Source organism: Ptychodera flava, chromosome 11 (genome assembly GCF_041260155.1).
Source record: "Ptychodera flava strain L36383 chromosome 11, AS_Pfla_20210202, whole genome shotgun sequence".
Lineage (NCBI taxonomy): Eukaryota > Metazoa > Hemichordata > Enteropneusta > Ptychoderidae > Ptychodera > Ptychodera flava.
Genome location: NC_091938.1, coordinates 686,981 through 702,986, shown reverse-complemented (window position 1 = coordinate 702,986; position 16,006 = coordinate 686,981). Strand labels below are relative to the sequence as shown.

Sequence of the window (16,006 nt, the reverse complement as noted above, 5' to 3'; positions counted from 1 at the left end):
TAAAGGCATCAAAATTGGTTAAAATTGCTGTTCCCCCTCTCTTATACTCTTTTTTTTTTGTTTTAGAAGATAGAACATATTGCATTTGTCTTGTCAAATTGCACCTAAGGGTATCAAAATTAGTTTAATCTTTCAAAATGCCACATGCAGGGGGATACCCATTCTCCCTGACTCAGTCTACTTGTTTTCAACTTTGTCTTTGAAAACAGAATGTATTGTTCAGCAACTGCCTTTATACCTTTGTACCTGAGGGCAGCAAAAATCAGTCATTTTTTTTTCAAAACTGTCATAATGACAGGAGCACTCCTTACTCATAGACATCCCTGCTGGGCCTCCAGTCCCAGCCTTGACTTTCTCTTCCTATACTGTATGTTTTCTCTGCCAAACAAAATTCTACTAAACACCCTGACATTGCTGTCTCAGACTACATCAAATCATTTGCAAAAACTTTACAAATTTCAGTGAATGCTCAAGTACAGAGAAAGTGGTTTTAAAATTCTTCTGAATATTTAAAACTTGGAATTTGGAAAAACATTGTAAGGTCATGATGAAAGAAAATATCCAGTATTCATTATCCGTCTGTGTCATCACATCTGATGGATAATTTTGATAAATAAATGAATTCAATGGAAAAGTTAATACTGAGTATTGTTAAAGTTTGCAAAGCAACTGACAATAACCATTATCAACAAAAAATATCCAGTATCCTAAAATCAGGCACTATCTACATCATCATGATGATCATCATTGTCTTGTAGTAAACATCATTATTCCCTTTATCATTTGTGAGAGACAAAATGTGATGATTCATTGTTCCAGGTAATTTATGCACACTTGACATTTGCCATCTCATTCCTAATTATTTCACGCTTGACCTTTATGGCATTGTAGCAATCACCTTGATGAAGCTCTGATATTTTATATATATATATATTATATATATATATATATATATATATATATATATATCCAAGTATAGTCTTATGAAGCAGTAGTTGTTACTATATGAACATTGACCCTAGGAAAGAAGATGTATGGTTTAAAGCAGTACTCCACTGTGGCAGCTTGTCTATATTCTGCTCTAAATCACCGCAATTCCCCTTTGCCACATCATTCTCACCTGAATTGATGGCATTTGTCAAACATTTGAGGAGCAACCTTGTTCACTCCACTGGACTGTGGAACTACTAAAGAGATAGCACTATGGATTAACCTGTTGTATTTCTATTGACGCCGTCTCTAAATTTGTAATCACAAAGTTTATTTTGAATCTATGATTTTTCAATGGTGTTGTAGGATCTATATGGAAAGATATTTGCAAAGCTTAACCACAGGAGGGACTGTGGTTGAACCACAGACAATGAGAAAACTCCATGTCTTTGATTTAACTGATAGGGGTAGAAGGAGTCACAACTAACTTAATCCTGTAAAAATCTGGTTTCAATGTGTGTTAATTCTTTTATTGCTTTTGTTTGAGATCCCTTTCCCCTGAAAATAGTGAATAATTGCCACTCTGCTGAAAACACAGGACCCAGGTACTCCCTCAGTGTGTCTGCAGTGTTTGAGAGAGATCTTTCCATGGATGCCAAATGAATAGTTTTGAGAACATTGAGATGACATTAACACAGTTTTTTCCATGAAAATCTTACAATTTGGGGGCATGTTACAGAGATTTTTCAAGATTTTCCCCTAAGTTACATTCTGTTTTCAAACAGCAAAATCTTGTGACATTTTCTATTTTCTAAACCACTGATTGTGAGCTTTCCAACCATGTACACGGTAAAAACAATGTGTACAGTAGGATACCAAATGATCATGACAAAGACATTTTGACTGTCTTTCACACGCTTTTTGTTATATACTCTCTCCTCTGAAATCTATTCATATACAGTATGGCTACCTTATGTACCACTTCTGATGACATTAACTTACTATAAACAATAATACGGCACTGCTGTAAAATCTTGAACGATTCCAAAGAATATTATTAATATCCCACTGCAATTCATAATGACATCAAAACCTTGTTTACAAGTTAACCTAAAAAAAATTACAGGTTTTATAGCGTTCTTTAAAGCTAACAGCAGACACTATCATCATCATGGTTGTGAGTGCTAACTTCTACTGGTATGCTTTACTCCAACAGCATTGCTAGATCTACATCAATCACAAAGGCATGATAAAACTTGGCTTTACTAGATAACACAATGGATGAATAATTCTACAGCTAAGAGAGACAAGTCAAATATCAGAACAAAGTCGATTCTGTTTCTCCTTCTCCTAATCCCATCATACAGTTGCTTTGTACAACTTTCCAATTATCTCTACTTTCACAAAACAGAGGCCTACTGTATTGTCAATAATTTTTTTTTATTTTTTATCTTTTTAACGGAAACTGAAAAAAACATTAATTAGTAAGGCATGTGAAAGGTCACAGTGCACACTGTACAACGTCAGATATGACATCTGAGTAAATAAGCACTTCCTATACAATGCTATCAGTCAACACAGCTATTTTACAGATCCATTTTGTAAACAACATTAACAGATTACAGCTCAAACATCTACATTATCCATTTAAAGCATTTCCACACAGATATGAAATCAATCACATTGCCTCCACATCATGGATATACACTGTCAATGCACATGTTGATCACAATACTCCTCTCTGAAATGTTTTTGAGTTTTCAAATTGATATTTTCTCCTAATTTTCACTGTAACAGTTAAGGTCAACCATACATAACTGAGGTTTTTTGAATCTGCAAACATTATATCAGCATGGGTAAGATAATACAAACTCACAGTCCCAGGGACTGCGATAAACTACAATAGACAGTTATTTGATAAAATGCTTCACCATAAGTATTTGCTATTGTTATTTACGGCACTCATTTGCTGTGCATTGAAAATATGAACCATCACTGACATAAGTGACAAAAAAGAATGTTGCTAGTTGCAATTTTTTTCTTATTTGTATTATGAAGCCAGGCACATTGACATTCTGGCTGCTCGATCATATGAAAAGAATGTCAGCCTTGGACACCTGAGCACACCTTGCTAATTTTACAACATCTTGTAAGTGTTGTTATGTAACAGATAATGGATGAATGTACACAGTCTTGTCAAATTTTCAAGGTATTCCTTTACAGGAAGTGTCGTGTTTTCATTCTAATTTTAGACGTCACTCAATGACACCTTGTTTTCCAGATAAATTCACTTAATACATTTCAACGTAATTTTCAAAGACATTTTCCAATGATAACATTGGCTTACACAAGTAAAGGACTTGAAGTTCTGGATGGTTCGTTCACATCTCCAATACTTGCCTGAGAGAGGGGATTAAAACAACCAGACTAGCCTGGTACACTGATCATGTCATGCACGAATTAAATATTAAAACTAGTTCCATAAACACTTGCACTCCTGACTTAATGTTACTTTGGTTTAAAAATGCATCATAAGCAATAAATAATCTCGAAGTAAAAATAGGGAAGTGGGCTCATCCTCCAAGTTAAAAAAGTGGATTTTTGGGATTTTTTAATTTCTGCAGTGTTTCAAGAAACATATATACACATTCACCGTCATTCACTTTGTATTCTTGCATGCAGTTTGAATAAAATTGGTTAGGTATGTCTGAAAAATGACTCTGATATATTGATGTATAGCCTCACCATAAGTTATCCTTCAAGTTGACTACCTGTATAGCATAAACTCCTAATAAAACACTTACCTGTAACATGAGAATATCCCTGTCTTGCATCTCACTGCGACATCTTACATTGTGGTAATAATAGATCTGAAAGGAAGGAAATGATTTGTCAAGTCAAAATAACGTCTTTGATGATACTTATGATTGTATGAAACTCTTCAAAGTATTACAGTGTAGTACCTGATGACTTTGAACACAGTCCGACAACAATCAATGCATTTCACCTCAGGCTATTGAACGCATTGTAACTGAAAATAACTAATTGCTTTTTAATCTTAGTATTGACACACAATTAGTAAACATTCTGTATTCTGTCTTCAGGACAGAAAAGTAATATCTTTCAAAATTCTGGCTTGTCAATTTGTTATAAAATAAAAAGACTAGATTTCATGAAGCACCATTTTATTCCTCTGTGAACAAAAACTTCAGCACTGAAAGTCTGTTTTTACAAACATAGGGCCAAAGTCCCTGAAGCTCCTATAGACATGGATACAAAATTAAGTATTTCCTGACTGTATGAAATTATCTCACTAAGGTCACGAGTCATCCTAGGGACATGTAAATCAAATATTAAAGCTGTCTGACCAGCGGTTTTGAAAAAACAAGCGACTCAACAGTTGACAGAGCTCTGCTGTGTTATGTAGAGAATAACCCTTTGTGACACATGTATTGATGAAGGTGGATATCTTTGATAGCTCATTTCAGGATGGCCTGACCAAAAATGGAAAAAAAGTCCGTAAAAATACAGATTTGCATATTTCATCAGACTATATTAGTCTATAATAGCAAATAAACGAGAGTTAATTACATTCTAATTAAAGTAAACAAGACTTGCTTAAATCAAGATTTACGTCATAATAAAACAGCATATCTGTCAGGTTATAAAGAATCTTGAGCTGGTTATCTTTTATTTTCATCCTATTAACCAAGCACATTTTAACTTTCAAATTAACATTGTAAGTAAGTTCTGTTGAGTAAGTTCTGTACATACTCAGAGAAAGCACACTGAAGAGACAAATGTTTGTAACTTAAGAAGTTCAAGGTCATCAAAAGCATTATAAGGAATCATGTTACACTTTCATTGCACTGTTTACACAGATTGCATAATTGCTATAAATAGCACAAGGAATCTTACAGCCCAGCTTTACCATAAAAACCCTATCACTTTGACCACTCTTTTAATTGACCACTCTATTTTTTTCCTCAAAAAGTAATCTTATTTTATCCTTACCAAGTCAACCATAAATGGAAATTAGAACTTTCTCTATCTCTATTTATTTGACCATCTATCCTGACAAACTATTATGAGCAATTTCTTTTAGATAACAGAAATGGTGGTTCAGAATATATCAAAGTTGGGATTCAGGAAAGTTGCCTTTACATGCTTTAATCCTCCAAAATGGTAAGCATTTCACTATGAACTGTCAAAAAAAGGTGAACTTTCTGATAATTCCACACTAAAATTATTTTGGCTTTGATGATTAATTCAATTATTTAAAATCATATTAATTATTTTTTTCTGGGTGAATTGATAGGGTTTATACAGTACAAGAATTACATACAATGTAAGTCAAATTTTGACCAAAAATGACAAAAAAATTCCTTAAAAATACACATTTGCATATTTCATTACAATTTGAACAAATCTAAGTTGGGTTATCCCTAGGGACCTGTATACCAAATAACAAAGCTGTCTGACCAGCGGTTATGAAGAAGAAAATTTTTTACCAAAAACACCTTTTTTGGCATTAATTTGCCTATTTTCAACAATATCAAAAAATTAAAAAAAGTTGTTTCTCAAAATCATATTTTTCATCTACACAACAAATATCAAATCAGTAAGTACTGCGGTTCTCAAGATATTTGAGTGGACGGACGCCTCACAAACGGACATACATACATACATACATACATACATACATACATACATACAGACTGACGACGGACGCCGGACGGATACCCATCCCAATAGCTTCTATAGACTATAGTCTATAGTAGCTAAAAAACCTGTAAGGTAAGCCATGATGCACAAAAACACTGGGAAAGTATATACACCACAGTGGTGAGCAAATTACATTTCATGAATTCAGACTTTCATTCTGAATTTCATACAGAAATTGTAGAAAGGGGAATAAATTCCATTCACTGTTAAAAAATCCTTTAACAGTAGGTACGCTATATATCACACAGAGCAAAAAATAAATGTTTCTAGAATACAGAGTTCATATTAACTGTGTCAAGATTCCACATGAAATACAGGTTGATTTTATCCCTCTTGAGATTTTGAAGAGGAGTTCAAATTTACAACTTTGAATCCTCCTCAACGAAGCTTTTGAACCCTGTTATATTTTTCAAGAGAGCTTAAATTATAGAATTATGAACTCTCTGCAATGAAGATCCTTGACACTTCAGACTGGAAACCATACAGCGTTCTGTCATGAAATAAAATGCTGTCACAGAATACAAGGACACTAAAAACCACATTGAAATAGTCTTTACCACTGATATTCACATTGAATAAGACAAATTTAATAAAACAATGTTGTGAGCAGAATTTGATTTATAATTCAAAGGGTGATGACGCAAGTATATCTACATTGTCCAATTAAACTTGTAATCTAGTAAAATAGCAGCATGGCGTAGTCTTTGATGGCCATTACTTTGAGCTTTGGAAACTTTTCTTTCATGGAAAATAGATTTCTGAACTTCTGTGACAGTCTGAAATGGTTGTTCAAGGTGTTCATTAGGAAAAAAATGAGAGATGGTCCCTCGAGGGATTCTACGAGGGAACAAGGAGATGGATAACCAATATAAAATCTGAGATGTATGATATGTCAGATTTCACATCAAATTGGAGCATTTCACTGACATCCTACTGATCTGATCTATCTTGTCAAGCGTTATTACCAATCTCAAGTACAAATGTCAATCAAAAATCTCAGCATGAGGCGGATGGATTATTGACAGATTCAACTTCTGGCTTATCATTGACAATCATTAACCTTTAGACAGCAATGCTTGTATCTGTGTACATAGCAGTGCTTGTATCTGTGTACACAGGACACATACACACCTTGGTACCATCATCAAATATTGAATGTTTACAGATGAGATCTTAATAAATTAGTAACAATGATATGAATGCATTAGGATACCATTTACAGTTAATTTAATTACAACATTAAAGTCTGCTTGGATGACAATGGTTTGACCTCTGTGAACCAAAACTAAATCTAATTCTTGCAGCAAAGTTTCTGCAAAAAGTAGTTAATATAGGCTGATATGGTTTTTTCAATACAATGTCTGTAACATTAAAACCTGATATAAAACGTTTCTTCGACCAGAACTCCCGTTTTGCAGACACTTTTAGAAGAACAGCAATAAAGGGTGAAGCTGTGTTTACTACGTTTAGAAATTCCATTTGAAATTTTAAAGATAGAGAGTTAAGGTCAAATGATTCTTGTAAGAACTCCAATCTTATCGTTCCTCTTTTCACAGAACATTACTATTATAGATTGTGACATTTATAACAAAGTATATACAGCTGTTTGATATCACAGATACCGACACGATAGAATACTTCAACTAGTCTTGCATGTAATGTTGTCCAAGTTTTTATCACCAACTTCTACAATTTACTGGTTACATTGAACTTTCAGAACTTGACACTTGAAACATGATAGAATACTTCAACTAGTCTTGCATGTAATGTTGTCCAAGTTTTTATCACCAACTTCTACAATTTACTGGTTACATTGAACTTTCAGAACTTGACACTTGAAACCTGATAGAATACTTCAACTAGTCTTGCATGTAATGTTGTCCAAGTTTTTATCACCAACTTGTACAATTTACTGGTTACATTGAACTTTCAGAACTTGAGACTTGCAGAATACACATATTACAAAACACACACCAAATAGATGGAAATCCTGTGTAAATTTCACTTATATTTGCCTGGAGTAATTAGTCGTTGGCAATGTTTAAGCTCTAAATCATAATCCCACATCATTACATCATTTTCCCATTACCGATAGATTTTTACAAATATAATAATTAGAATTTACACTCTTGGTATTGCCTTTTGTCCTATCTTATTTAGACTACTACAATAGCCTATTTCTGGCTGCTTGAAATATCTCATTGACAAACTGCAACATGTTCAAAATGCATCTACAAGATTTGTCCATACAGTAAAAAAATCACACACTATACGACCTCTTTTGAAATTGCTGTACTGCTTACTAATCACTTGTCGTGCACAGTACAAATTATCTAGAATTTGTTTTAACTTGGTTTCAGGGAATGGACCAAAATATCTCTCTGGCCATTTCCAAATGTATACTCCCTTGAGACACTTATGTTATTCATCTGACATGCCTTATCAGAATAGCATGTGTTGCAATGAAATCCCTTGATAAAAACGCAGGTCTTTTTCTCATTCAAGACCAAAAGCTTGGAACAATCTGCCTGTTAACCTAAGCCATATGAATTCACAGATTTTATTCTGCCATGCTCTCAAAACACATTTCTTTATGGAGTAGTCTAGATTTGTCCTCTGCCTAGAGCTACATTTAAAAATTAGGTGTATCATAAATATTCTTTATCATTATTATTATTTATGGAACAATGCTTCTACATTATTTTAACGAAATTTGCAGTATGCAACTACATTTTGTTGTCTGTTTTATGAGTAATTCACAGTCTGTATGCAATAATATGCAAGCAATGTTGTACACGTTACTGTTTGGTATCTGCTGTATTAAAATCCAATAAGGCTTTTCAGATCAGCTAGCATGATCTACCATCAACTTTTTACAGTTCTAAACGCTTCACGGCACAATTCATTCCTAGATGTTTTATAGTGAAATAGGTGAATAATACCTGATCTGAATTCAAAGTACATTTCCATTAAAGTTAAGATGCAACTCACAGTAACATATTAAGAGGGAGATGACATTACTTGATTTGGCATAATCCTAGAACAGATGCTGTGTTTTTTAATGTCAATTAGTAATAAAACACCTCAGAAAAGAGCAAGAATTTCTATCTTGTAAAATATCATGTGTCAAATATTTAAACATTTCACCAGAGGTGTGATCAGTTGCCATCAAATGATGATTATTTGATGTAAAATTCAACTTTTAAAGGTTATTTTTTGATCTCACTATCACAAGGTCAGTATGCCATAGCTGGGACATTTCAGCTGACTGCTTGTTGTAATTTAATTGTCATTTTCCACTGGGAGGTTGATCCCATTCACACGAAGAGGAACACAGCAGCCATTTGTTCAGTCGCTGTAAATTCCAAACTGTAAAGTGCTATCAGAGTTTATAGCATTTACGAGACCCACATCACCAAAATAAGATTCCATGGTAATCTACCATCGCATTGGAAACACATTATGAATGCATTGCTCCTCTGGAAAGCATCTGAAATGTTAAGTTTTAATTACAAGGAGCACAAATTGATAATTCTCAAGGAAATCTACAGTCAGGGTTTGATTTCATCATGATAACAGATAGGTTAATAGTGTGCGAGAAGGAAATAAAGACTGATTTTAGAAACTGTTTTTACGTTAAGTGTTAGTCTAAAACCTTATGGACATCTTAATACACTATTAACCTACTCTGTGGTATGATGGAAAGAAAGGTGATGCAATTATAACTTAAGGGGTTGTGATCAACAGGCAACAAAATTACTTTTCTCAGTACAAGGTTGAACTACAGTCTAATGATAAAGTAAACCACCAGGCTGTAATTTTCAGATAATACCAATCTTTTCATGGCCAAAAATTCATCAAGTACACAAAGTAAACATATAATGAAAAATTTCATTTCATTTGGGTGACAAAATCCAATAATACATGCATCTAATACAAGAAGTATCCAAGAAATCTTTTAAGTATGGTTCTTTTTAACCAGTACAAGTTGTGATATTTTATAATGTTGCAGTTCATCATTTTCTTGGACTGCTCTGTGCTTATTTTCTCAAACTGCTGCTGTTCTTTTATCATGTACTTCTTTTATATGTTATGTACAGTGCACCATGTTGTGCACTTTCCTCCTAAGAATGAAATAATAATCATCATGATAATAATTTCACCTGGTTATATCTGACATGGATGATATGGAGGATGAATTTTATAGTTCCTCAATGAAATGATATGCTTGTATTTGATGTCTATATTTCATGGCTTCATATTCAGACTAAAGAATTGCTACTTTCGACAGCTGAACAAAAAACATATCACACTCACAATGTATAAGACATATTGTTCACTAGTTTCTGTGTCCATCCTAATGTGTCTTTGTGAGAGTTGATTCTTAAAGTTCACACACATGACACTCTGGAAACTTCCATTAGCATTATTCTTCTGAGAGCTTCCTTCAAGACGTTTTAATCAAACCATTTACTAATTAATGGTTGACAGATTTAATTTGAAACATATCACCATAGCAACATCATATGTGGTTGCTGTCTTGACAATAGCACGACATATGGAAGACTAAAGAATATGACAAATGTACTCACTCCAATTTTAATGTTATGGGTGTGGAGGTGTGTAGATGTATTTTGCTAGTAATTTGAAACATCCGTATTATATTGATCGTTTACATTTTTCATTTTATCTGCAGGTGACTTGGTTCACAAGAGTTTTATGATAAAATATGCTGTGACTCTTGATGAAATATGAAACATAACACTGGCACTGAAACCATATACTACAGAAATCACCATGTACATTATAACTTTATTGGCTTTTATCTGTCCATAATTGCACATTGAGCCAGAGATCTCAAGGTTGGTTCATTGTAAAATGTCATTAATGTCTGATAAAAACAAACGTAACACTATCTACAACTTACAACTTCAGTATGAACAGAATAGATGTGTTCAAATTTTTATGGCAAAGTCTGCATTTTTCATTCTGCATTCTCTCCGGGCTGCTTTCATACAACCATATGAATATTTTTCACATCCTTACACATGATATTGTTGCACGTTTTATCAAAAATTATTCTGTAAATTCATACCAGCTCAATGGAAATACATCAATGAACAGGCTAATATGACAGTTTTTCTGTATAAATCAACGTCTGTTGAAGGATAACAACTCACAATAATAGTTGGAAAATATAACTGAGTCAATACATGTATCATACCTTGTGACTATACAATGACCAATTGAAATTATGAATGCGTATGTACAAACAGAAACCGATTTGTGTTTGCCTGAACAAGTGATTTATGAAAACATAGTGAGAATAATCTTGGAATTTCCTCCATCAACAAATGTTTTTAACTTGTTTTTCTGATGCCAAGCAGTGATCAACTTGAATATTCCTAATGAGTGATAAACTCACAGTTACAGTTCACAATAAAATTTCAAAAAATCGATATCAATGACACTGAATTCTTTCACATAAATTGTGCAATCAGGGGAATAATCAAACCATTCCACAAACAAACATCACAGATGTATTCTGTTTGATTTGTGACAATTAGCAAGCATTATCAAAAAGCTTGATCGCTCAGCAAACACACACACATGCTTGTTTGTACAGAGAACATTCAAGCTATTGAATTTCTAAGCATGTTAAACTGATAACCAAATATCCTGCCACCCCTGTGAAGAATGGAGTGTTCTAAGTACAGACACTGCAAAATTCAGTTTCTGTGCCGTTCAAATGTTTCAGTCTGGATGGCCTTTCTGAACAGAATATTCCCATCCCAGAGGGGAGTGTTCACAAAGTAGAATGATGAAGTCTGGAAGGGGGTTTGTTCACAAGATAGAATGGTGAAGTCTCAGAGGGAGTTGTTGGGAATTGTTCAGACTGGCTGATGATGCTTTAATAGCATTGACATTCATCTTTACAGGAGGACTCAGATATCTTCAGATTTTCAACTCCTGAACACTAGAAATCCCAACCGGATAAATCAATGGAATTGGTGTATATCTTTATTACTTGGATAAAAGGTGCGTAAATCACAGGAATGTGACATCAGTTTTATCCACAGAACTTGGAATTCTCTGGACTTCAACAGTATTTCTTTCACGTACTGGACTAAAATTCCCTTATCCATCACTTCTTGTGTGGAAATGTGCAACTGGAATGACTGGCAGGATTTCCATCTTCATTGTAAGACAGCACGGAATATTCATTGATCACGAGATGGTGACAGTCTGCTTTTCAGGAGTAGAACACGACCTGAACACAACTATACTTCAAGTGAAGACTAACACCTTGGAAAGACAATAGAAGGAACTACATGTATAGATACACCGAGTGAGAAGTGGAAGGCAATAGATGTTTGATCAGCCAGGTGTGAAGTAACATGATCTCTCAAGCAACTTTACAAATCTAAAGATGTCAGATTCTGTCAGCTCATAAGAATTGTGAAGCTACTTTTACATCAATGTTTTACTGCTAGGACTTCATGTTGTAACAGACAAGAATCTTTCCGGCCTTATATCTGGTCCATCAATCTACCAAATATTGATTTTTCATTACACATGTAAACACAACAGAAAAATACTTGAGTCTATGACATAAACGTTCAAAACATAACACGTGTCCTTTTCATCTTACTCTGGTTGAATCATTATTTAATTGTGTCAATTTCATACAGGCCTGTTATTCAAATTGTACACTCAGATACCAAGGTTGAAATCAGGAAAATAACAAAATCACACTGATTTCCAACATAGTGTTTTGCCTAACATTTAATATTTATCTGCACAAATATCTTTACCAGATTAGAGTTGTATTCAGTTGGTGCTAAGTTTTTAAAAAAAATGACATATGACTTAAAAACGCTTTATCGGTAATTGTTATCTAGCTCAACATTACTATAAATCACACTTACTCATACAAACTAAAGATTTCCGGATGGAAGAAAACTATTTTCTCAATTTATTACGTTTTATGAGACAACCCTAGCCTTTGCCACTTTTTTCCTGTTGATATTATTAAGGTCAGACTAAATGAGTGAATTCAATTATTCCAGTATATCAAGGAACACATGCATACTTAATAAACCATATCATTAATCTTTGAGTAGACTTTTCATGGAGACAATTTCTAACTGCTTTTTATTGCCTTCAACTCATTTAATGTTGCCCTCTTTGACTTCAAAGATTTGTGAAATTTTCAAAATTCAAAAATAAGCTACAAAAGCAAATGAGCACAAGTGCATTTAAGAGTTTTCCCTGAATAGCCTTGTTGAGCAAACTTAAATGTACACAGAGGTCAAATATTGTAATTTTGCTGACAATATTGTTGACCAAATTATGATGAATTTGATGAATTCTACACAGCTGACAAATTTCTCAAGTTGGCAGATTGCAAACCTCAGTGACACAAACAAGGAACCCTCCTCTGTGATTTCAAGATGTATAGCGGCAAGCTGTCTTATTACTTTCCTAGTTATTGGCTTTGTTGGTAACATCATGGTGCTCCTGGTCGTAACCATGCATCAAAAACTCAAAAAACTTACAAACATTTTTATTGGAAGTCTAGCTATAAGTGACTTGATCTTCATGTTACTAATTCTACCACCTTGTATCGATACATTTCTACATGCACACTGGAGATTTGGCGTGACTATGTGCCACATCACAGCATACTGTGTACCAATTCTGGTTGGAATATCACTGTGGCACACAGCATGTATTGCCTTGAACAGATATATTCATGTTGTACATATGAAGCTAGCATGGAGAATTATAAAGAAACACACGTATGCTATTGTTTTAGCATTTGTATGGCTGTTTCCAGTTCTGGTGATGTCACCAAGTTACTGGGGTCAGTGGGGAAGCGTGGCATACAGCAACACTCTGCTGAGATGTTCACTCAACTCAAGCAAAAGTCAACAACAATTTATTTTGGTCGTGTCTACATTGCTATTGGTTCCAGGATCTATTGTCATGTTTTGCTATTGTCATATCATGCTAGAAGTACACTGGACAAAGAAAAAAGTCGCAAAATATGTGTCAAGGCGTCGGACAACTCTCAACCTAACACAGGAAGAAATTCAACTTGCCAGAACTTGTGTGACCATATGTTTTGCATTGGCCCTTGGATATCTGCCGTTTGTTGTGATACGAATGATTGATATGGATGAGAAAATGTCAGTCAATGTCTACTTAACAGTGACATCTCTCTACTGCACCACTGGATGTCTAAATCCACTCATATATGGACTTCTAAATAAATATTTCAGAAGAGCTTTCATTGATTTATTTCATTGCAACCTGAGAGGGAGTGCATCACCAAGCCGTGCCAACTCAGTACGGAAAGGAAGTAGAACATTTTCAATGCAGTCAACAAGTGCATTTATGTATGATGACAATGAACGAAGGGTCAGTCGTAAAGGGTCTGTGACCTCATCTGGAAGTGAGACTACCTCTGATTCTGGATGTAAATATACAATTAACAGAAAACATTATGACACATTTAGCAGAACAAAGCTTCCAGATGTTTTACCAGAGTGCACGGAAGAGGAGGAGAATTCCAGATACAGTGTGGACTGTGAATCTGACAGTCAACAGAATGTAACAGACAGACAGAAACGGCATAACAATAAAAGTATTTGTAAGTGTGCTTTGTGTACAGATGATGATGATTCAATACAGATATGGATCAAGAGATGATTGACATCTGTTGCCATGGCATTGGACTTGCTCAAATTCTTGTCATGGCACTAAACACCTCAGTGACCTGGATGCTGATTATAGCGTATGTTGCTATGACCCTGGGCTGGATACAGCATATTGGTTTCCATTATGTTGGCCTGGAAAAGACTGTCACTGTGATAGAACTGGATATAACTGTTGCTAGTAGGCTGCATGTATATTTATTGAAATGACATTGGTCTTGATATATCTGTTGCCATTATACTAGACCGGATATACCTGTTACCATGACATTGGGCTGGATATACCTGCTGCTATAATGCTGGGCTGGATATAGCGCTCTATATTGCCTTGAAACTAGGCTGCATATAATGGAAAAGTTGTAACATTGATGTGAAGAAGAGATACACAACTCTATGTTAAATTAGACTTGACATTCTTCAGCTGAATCTAAAACACTCTTATTATAACAATATAACTTTTAAAACTACGACTGTGGCAATACGCTTTCCATAATCAAAGCAGTCACAGAGGGAAGTTAATCATCTTCACTGAAACATTTTTCTGTCACTAAAGGTTAGTTGTAAACTTTCCATTTGTTGAACACCAGAGTTGCTTTTCAACGTTGACAGGTTGAATTGGTGGTGATATGGCAATCACGATGTATTAAATATGTGATCAACCAAGCAGTAAATACTATTCATGCAAAAATGTTGTCTCAAATTTCCATTCAATGCTTAACATATCAGTCATGAAGCCAGAGCACATTGTTCAATGTAATCTAGTTTAATTGTAGAATTGTTGCTGTAGCAACTTGCTTGCTCTGAATAGTAAACAAGTCAATAAAGTTTATTATCATATACCAATGCCCATATTGCTCCATCCTGGTCATGTTTACTGTAAAATATCAGCCGTGATATTTCACAGTAAACATCAAGGTATTATATAATAAGCCCTAGATTTACACTTCATTTTGGGGGATTGTTTATAGATTTAAGACACAAACTTTGATTTTTAGGCTTGTGTTCCGGAAGTCAATTTAATGAGAGACATTCATCCCTGGAATCAAATTAAATCCAAGCTTGAAAGAATTAACAGAAGGATATCATGGTAGTTTGGATTTTAAACACATTTTATCTCCTCAGAAACAAATGCTGCAGGTTGGACAATGGGTCATATGGCAGTATGTCTGATGTCATTAAATCATGAATTCCTATAAAAGAACATTTCACAGTACAGATCTCCAATAGAACAACACACCATATGGTTGATGTCTTAATTGTGTTTATGCGCAGTATGTCAAGGCTATTCTGGCACCACTGTACTGATACAAATCTCAAACTCAAATGTAAAGTTGCTAATGTAGTTTATGATGTTTTTAGGATATTGTCAGTCAGCCAATTAATTATATATGTACTTCTTGCCACAAAATTGAAATTCTTTCAATTAGTGTTGGCTGACTGGTTCAGATATACAAAGAATTGATCTGATCTAAAAGTGAAATGATGGCAGGTATCTGGATTATTAAAGGTGGATGTGTGTATGTTTCAAAATCATCAAAGACAAGTTGATCCAATCATCCATTAAGTATTCGCTATTCATCAACATTATCGGACAGCAGCAGATGATTTAATATTGCAGTAAGTACTACATG

General features: G+C 34.3%; 1 protein-coding gene across 2 annotated transcripts in view; it reads right to left on the bottom strand.

Annotated features, from left to right (window-relative positions):
- Positions 1-16,006, bottom strand: part of LOC139143208 (E3 ubiquitin-protein ligase UBR2-like) — an 80,069-nt gene that overhangs the window by 28,479 nt on the left and 35,584 nt on the right. For both annotated transcript variants that reach the window (XM_070713356.1, XM_070713357.1), the window contains exon 20: positions 3,735-3,800. In XM_070713356.1, the coding sequence (XP_070569457.1) occupies positions 3,735-3,800 (66 nt within the window). The remainder of the gene's footprint in view (positions 1-3,734; positions 3,801-16,006) is intronic.